The 7,214-nt window shown below is 45.3% G+C and overlaps 2 protein-coding genes across 2 annotated transcripts; one reads left to right on the plus strand and one right to left on the minus strand.

The window, feature by feature from the left end:
* The first annotated feature begins 279 nt into the window (after positions 1-279).
* LOC117892611 (mite allergen Der p 3) lies at positions 280-1,341 on the plus strand. Its single transcript, XM_034798962.1, has 2 exons — positions 280-957; positions 1,012-1,341. Exons 1-2 carry the CDS (start codon positions 280-282, stop codon positions 1,339-1,341), a joined length of 1,008 nt encoding a protein of 335 aa, XP_034654853.1.
* Positions 1,342-4,999: 3,658 nt separating this feature from the next.
* On the minus strand, positions 5,000-6,883 carry LOC117890302. The gene has a single exon (XM_034795076.1). It carries the CDS (start codon positions 6,764-6,766, stop codon positions 5,027-5,029), a length of 1,740 nt encoding a protein of 579 aa, XP_034650967.1. The 5' UTR covers positions 6,767-6,883; the 3' UTR covers positions 5,000-5,026.
* Positions 6,884-7,214: the final 331 nt, after the last annotated feature.

The following is a 7,214-nucleotide window of genomic DNA, read 5'->3' on the forward strand; positions in this document are numbered from 1 at the left end:
CACACACACACACACGGGGGGCTGGAGCTGCGCCGATGGTTGATCCGCCTGGGGGGAGCCTTTACACTTTGATGGCAAACATTTCATGAATTCATTTGTGCGACAGCATGGAAAATGGGTTTGCCAACTGAAAAGTTGCCCCGGACAAGGTCTCTCCTCGGTGAAACGAGATTAGATTCGTGGAGAGGGGCGGGGAGGGGCGTACTTGCATATGGAATTTCTGCTTAAAATGGATCATCATACGAGGCCGAGTGTTTAGTTGCCGCAAGACCAAGGAAGATGCAGCTACAGTGGATCATTTTCGGCTGCTGCGTGGGCTGGACAATTGCTCGGGGTGGAGGCAACATCCTGCCAAAGCAGGGAGACTTTTTCGAGTGGCTTACGTCGATTTTTTTGCCACCACTAACGACCACGACATCGGCACCCACCACGAGCAGAACCACAACGAGTAGCAGCAGCTCCACCCCCTTTCCCATTGAAAGAGAATGCGGCACGTGTCGCTGTGGACTGATCAACACACTCCACAAGATCGTGGGAGGACAGGAGACGCGCATCCATCAGTATCCATGGATGGCCGTCATACTGATCCACGAGCACTTCTACTGCGCGGGTTCCCTGATCAACGATCTGTACGTGCTCACAGCAGCCCATTGTGTGGATGGAGCGCCGGCGGAGCTGCTCTCCCTGCGCTTCCTCGAGCACAATCGCAATCATCCGAACGTGCATCTGCTGGTTCAGAGATCTGTCTCAAAGGTCAAGGTGCATGAGTTGTACAATCCGCGCAGCTTCGACAATGACATCGCCTTGCTGCGGCTCAGTCAACCCGTGGATGTGGAGGGTCTACACCTGAGACCCGTTTGCCTGCCCATCCAAGGTCACAGCTTTGATCACGAGATGGCCATTGTCACGGGTTGGGGGGCACAGAAAGAAGATGGATTTGCCAGTGAAACGTTGCAGGTAACGGGAGGAGGAACGCCACAGACTCACATTAATTTTCTCCACCCTTTTCAGGAGGTGGATGTACTCGTAATACCCCAAAGTGTTTGCCGCAACTCCACTGCATACAAACCCAAAGATATCACGGACAACATGCTATGTGCCGGACAGCTGGTCGAGGGCGGGAAGGATGCCTGTGGCGGCGATAGCGGTGGACCTCTTCAGGTGACCTTCGACGAGAGGCCGGGCCAGTATCAGCTAGCAGGAATCGTGTCCTGGGGCGTGGGCTGTGCCCGACCCAATACACCCGGCGTCTACACGAGAGTCAATCAGTATCTGCGCTGGCTAAGTGCGAATACCCCCGGAGCCTGCCACTGCATACCCACTCCCGTGGAGGATTACTAACTGTTTGTGGCAGCATCAAAAGTTTGGCAAATTTTGCATAAAGTACTTCGAGGAAACATCCATATCCATAACCATATCTGGAGTCGCATTCCCCAAAGCTATTGGGCAAATAAAAAAGCAATTTGAAACTGGGTTACTACACTCGGGGAAGGTGGAGGAAGGCTTTGACTGCAATGGCTAAAAGTTTTCGCAAGGAACGAGGCCATATCTCATACACATAAATCCCAATTTGCTAGCGAAATATTTTGTACAATTGTGATTGTTATGCATTTTGCATTTGTGCAATCATAAAATTCCTCTACCTTCCACAACAAAACAAAAAACCAGAAGGAAGGCCCAAGGACACGCGCCAAACTCAGAGGAGCAACTTCTCCACTCCAACAATAAATTGGTCGGAATATTTGCCACAGTTCCCATATTCCACTCGTACATAAATATGTATCTGTACCGTACAGCAAAAGCGTTTATATAAAGTTGAAATTTGGCCAAAAGCATAAGCATAAAGATAAGCCATAAAGTTCTTAACAAAATGTGCAACAAATTATTTACTCAAGGGGAAAATGGCAAATTGAGTTTCGATTTTGCTGCTAATCGAGAATTAAAAGGGGATTTATTGCCTTCTTCTTTGGAATTTTATGATTTATTCTAAATGATCGATGCAAATTCAGATCGTTAAAACAATCTGTAAATGGGTTTTCCCAATTGGAAAGATTTCGGTTAGAAAGTTCATCTATTTATTGGATTTAAACATGAGTAATAGATGATGCGTTATGGTATTTAATTTCTCTACTAAGAGTTCGAGCTCTCTCCTTCTAGATTCATATTCTTAGGCCCTACCCACATTTTATTTTCCATCGGATATCACTGTCAGATCAAAGATATTTCCAATCAGCAAAGACAAGCTGCTCCAACGGCACTTCCACAAAACTAAAACTGGTCTTGACCATTAAAAGGCCATCCATTAATAATGCTTCTCCACTCAGAGATCTCTCCCCAAACTCCACACTTCATGTGCCTGCAAGATTTTTCCCATCAAAAGACAAATTGCCAAACCTTGAAGAAAAGCACGCCCCACGTCTTTTCGGTTTGGTGTTGGAGTTTCCGTGGAGTCTGAGTGGAGTTTTGCCTCCATAAAGCATACATACATAGATACACGTATGTAGATGCATATGTAAATAGTTTTACAAACGCTATGCATCATTAAAAATCTTTTTACGACTTCATATTAAAGCCAAAACAAAAAATGGGTGGGGGGCGCATACAAAAAGTGGGGAAAATAAAAAGGGAAACGGACAGAAATGAACAGTAAAGAAACCATTTATACTTTGCCAATAAATTTGTCTCACCCGAGAAACTCGTAAAGATTTCCTACTCAAAGTCGTAAAGAAGTCTCAAAAACACAAGAAACCAAAACCGAAACGAAAACCAAACCAAACCAAAAAAAAACACAGAAAGAAGTTAAAGTACTGCCGCCGACCTGCATGGATTTCCAGCTAAACGACAAATAACTTGGCATTTAATAACTCTCCGCTCTCAGTCTCATGCATTTTTATTTCAGTTTTTTCTGCTCCTGCTCTCGAGACACCCCCTCGCTCCCAATAGCTCCACCAACCAGTCCCCGCTTACTTGTATTTGGCGGCTTCATTATAATGCAGCAAAAGTCTCGACTTTATTTCTGGTTCCATAATTTCTGTGGCAAAGCGAATTTATGCGTTGAAACTAAAGCTCCGATTGCGGGCTTTTTGGCCATGTCTGGTCTGTTCGTGTCAGTGTGTGTTAGCGTGTGTGTGTAAGTGTGCGTATGAGGTGAGTAGTGGCAGAGGAAGGTGAAACCTGCATGAGGGAGATGAAAGATAATAGAAGTTAAGGATTGGCATGGGTGTGCGAATGAAGGAGTCACAGCAATGGAAAAAAACTTATGAAAACAATTGTTGAAAAATCTGCTGAAGGTTTGTCAAATTTTCCTACTTGAAACATTTTTTTCATAACCTGAAAAAGGAGCTGCAAAATATAGTGCAAACAATTTCTATCTATAAAGAAGGTTCATAAAAAGCCAGTTTCAGCATTAAAAAATCAATCAAATACGAATAATTTTAAATATCTACACTTCTCAGAAGCTCTATCAACCCATCAGCTTATTAACTATAATTCTGCGCATCCCTGACTCAACTCAATCTATCCCATTTACCCCTGCTGATAGGCAACCAAATCCATTGTCATCTCAAGTTCAAAGTCCCCTAAAAGACATCATTTGAACATCCAATTTAATAATCGACCTGTCATGTTCATAATTGTGACTCTTGGGGGGGCTGGGGCTGGGGCTGGGGCAGCAGCCAGGCCATCTGAGTCCTACCGTCGCCTACTCTAACCGGGGCCCAAAAAGCAAACGAAACGAAGAGCAAGAAACACATTTCTCAGAAGGCAAAACATGACACATCTCATTATGATGACTCCCAAAAGATCTCAACCGCAGCAGCAAACACTCCGATACCCACTCTCCACACTCCACTCTCCACTATCCCTCCTCTGGCTCTTTTTCCGAGCCTGTGTGTGGTTGATGCTGTCAGAGCATTTTGTTTATGATTTTGTAGCTGTCATAAAGTTATTAAAAGTATGTGACATTTTTATGGCATTATGACGTCTTGACTCAAGGTTCTGCTCCAACCCAAAATATAGCCAGAGGGAGAGAGAGAGTTGAGAGCCAGATGAGGAGTGCTTATGCCTCCCTGCCTTTTGTTTTCAACGCTCTTGCTAAGTTCTTGGAGGTACGAGTACATACGGCCTGTCCCTGAAATATGATATCAAATAAAAAGCAAATTAAAGACGATAAAAATCTTGTCTCGACTCACGCTGTGCTGACTGAATGCAAAAAAAAATCAGCTAAAAAAGTAATACTTCTTTTTGCGAATCTGCCAAGCGAAATCCCTTCGAAATCAACTCTCGATTGGCCCCTCTGGGTCTCGGTTGGGGTTTCGGTTTTTCGGTTGCCTCCTGGCCCGCTGCCTGTTGCCTGTTGCTTCTGCCGCTTGTTGTTCATCTTGTTATTTGGTGGCTCATAAAACTTGTAAACATCCGACTGATTGTGCCCCTGTCTGGGCCTTTTCCTTTGCCTCACGGCTCCCTCTCTCTTCCGTCTGTCGGTGTGTGTCTGAGAGTGGGTGCTTGTTTCTGTTCGAATTGGTAAGATATTTCCAGATGATATTACACTTTTGATTGGCCCTCGTAATGGGGCACTGAGGGCGTGAGAGATCAAAAGCCGATAAGCGGCTTTAATTGCCTGCCTTGTGCCGTCTCTGACCACATGTCCAAAGTTATGGCCCCCTAAAAAAATATTTCAAATAATGGATAATGGTCTGCATAACGCATACGAGTATGCTGATGACCACAGAGAAGTTGGGGTTGTTAAATGTGTTTGGAGTTAGAAGGCAACAGATAACAGATGAGAGGTTGTCTGATGGTTAAAGTTGAGAGAGAACTTGTGTAGATATTTTAACCACAAATATTGTTTAGAATGCGTTGAGGGAAAGCCGAAGAAACTTAAATATCCAATTCCCAGAATGACCGAGTTATGGCTTTCCACTTTTATGCGCACTTTTTGGTAGGTGAATAATATTTTATTTGACTTTTTGGTTGCTTGTTGCATTTTCTATTAGCTTTGAAAGCCTTCACATAATTTTCCAAACATTTATTTTTTCTTGGAGCCACGCTTGACTTTCCGCAACTCGTAGCTGCGTCGTTTGGAAGCCGACAGCGTGGCTGTGCGGCGCAGCACCTTCCGATCGATGTACTCCTTATCGTCATCATCGCCAGCGAAATCCAAGAGCTCATCCTCCTCGATAGCATTCTGAAGAGAAGGCTTCAAATTCTGCTGCACTGATGGCTGCCCCGTTTCTGTATCTGTATCTGTATTGGTTGTGTCGTCCTCGATCTCAGCTTGTACCAGGCATTTCTTTGACTTCTTGGGCAGTGGTTGCTTTCCCTTTTTTTGATCATCATCCTGCTGACGTTTCTTTGTCGTTTTCTGTGGTAGAACCAACTTCGGCAGCGGCTTTTGTTCTTCTTTAGCTTTTTTGATATACGTGTAGGTGCCGTCGTCTTCATTCAGCACTAGCTCCACTGCGACAGAGTCTTCAACTAGCTCATCATCGTCCTCGCTGGCGATGGCATCTTCGTCGCACAACTGGTGCATAACCTCCTCCAGATCAAAGGCATCCCTCTTGTCCGGATCATCGTTCTCATCGTCCGAGTCTTCGTTGCCAATTGGTATATTCTGATTGAAGTCACTCGAGTTGTTGTGGCCGTCAATCACGATCTGCTTGTAGCCGCTTATCTTGATGCCATAGCGGGGCATGTACTCCTGGAAGAAGTCCTCCAGCATCGGGTGCGGCACGTTGCCATAGTAGCCGGCATACGAGGGCACCTGCTTCGTGAGTATCTTGGTCACCGACTCGTAAGGATTCACAAACTTGTCCGTTCTGCCCGCAAGCTGTTGCTCCACGGTCGTTTCCAGGATGGGTGCGGGACGCCCGGCTCGTTTGGCCACCGGCTTGTTGGACTCATTGGCGTATTCGTGGAGCAGAGCCATATCGGAATGGTAGCTCAGCTCCGTGTGGAGGCGGCAGCGTGCCACCTGCAGGGGCGACATGTACGAGTGAAAGGTGGTGCAGATATCATTGTCCCTTTGCTGGTGTCCTGCTGCGGAAGTCTGTGCATTCTCTTGTTCCTCTTGCATGTTCACGTAGCTTATCTTACGGATCTTGTGCGGCGCACCCATTACAAAGTTGGGGTGCTGAAAGACCAAGACTATAGTGGCCTTGGCCGCATCCTTGAAATCGAAGTCAAACACACGCTCAAAGCCATATCTCGAGAGCTCTGCCGCGAACTGGAGGACACTGCGACAACGGAACATGGGGCGAGAGCTGATCAAATGCTCCTGAAGCGCCACATATGGCACAATTAGATGTTTTTCCTTCTTCGACCAACGCAGGAAGTCAATGCTGTTACTGTTGGCGGCCAGATAAAGGGTCTCAACAAAGGAATATTCAGCGAGTCGCTTCCGTAAAATCCGTTTCTTCACTTTTGGCTTCTTCTGCAGCGTGCCTGCTGCTTGCTTTTGCTTCTTTTGCGACAACCTTTTTCTAGTATTGTCGAGTCCAATGTCTATTTCGTCATCCACAGCGATCGTTTCAATCTGTATGGGCACCTCCTGGACATCGTCCGCATCATCTTCAACATTGAGTGTGTTCATAAATGCCTGCAGCTCCTGCTCGATGTAGCCACCTTCAGCGGTCCCAATGGCGGTGGTCGGGGGCGCGTTACGAAATATCTTCTGCCAGTCGTCGATATCGGCTCCTTCTGCGTCTGAAGTATCTTTCTGTCCATCGACCTCATTGACGTGTAGAGTTGATTGATAATCACCAGTCATTGAAATTGCGTTGGTTTTCCCTCTGTTCACAAAATTATATTGAACGTTTTGTTTTCCTTCTATTCTACTGATTAGGAACTTAGTTTTTGTACTCTGATTTTGTGAGTTGTTGACTGGAAAATTGTTTTCGTCGACTGAAAAATGAAAGTAAAATAAAAACAAAGTGGTTGCCAGACTGTTCAAAGTGAAAGCAGCAGTGTTGGAAAAGGTTTCTGGTATTTCACTTTCACCGTATCTTGTGACGCTAGTCATTGAATTCATAGAAATAAACTTTAGCCTGTGGCCCCTCACATAAATGCAAATTTCCGAAGACAAGAAAAAAATCAAATACCAAACCAAACTCACATTTCATTCCATTTGAATGCATTTCATGTATTGTTTGCCATAAATCTATTGTTATTTATTTCAGTTCTACAACCACCCAATGCCCCCATATTCAACCCTCCTT

Source organism: Drosophila subobscura, chromosome E (genome assembly GCF_008121235.1).
Source record: "Drosophila subobscura isolate 14011-0131.10 chromosome E, UCBerk_Dsub_1.0, whole genome shotgun sequence".
NCBI classification, from domain to species: domain Eukaryota; kingdom Metazoa; phylum Arthropoda; class Insecta; order Diptera; family Drosophilidae; genus Drosophila; species Drosophila subobscura.

Coding starts and splice junctions, on each gene's coding strand:
- LOC117892611 (XM_034798962.1), top strand. CDS start 280: ATGCAGCTACAGTGGATCATTTTCGGCTGCTGCGTGGGCTGGACAATT. Junction 958..1,011: donor TTGCCAGTGAAACGTTGCAG/GTAACGGGAGGA, acceptor CACCCTTTTCAG/GAGGTGGATGTACTCGTAAT.
- LOC117890302 (XM_034795076.1), bottom strand. CDS start 6,766: ATGACTGGTGATTATCAATCAACTCTACACGTCAATGAGGTCGATGGA.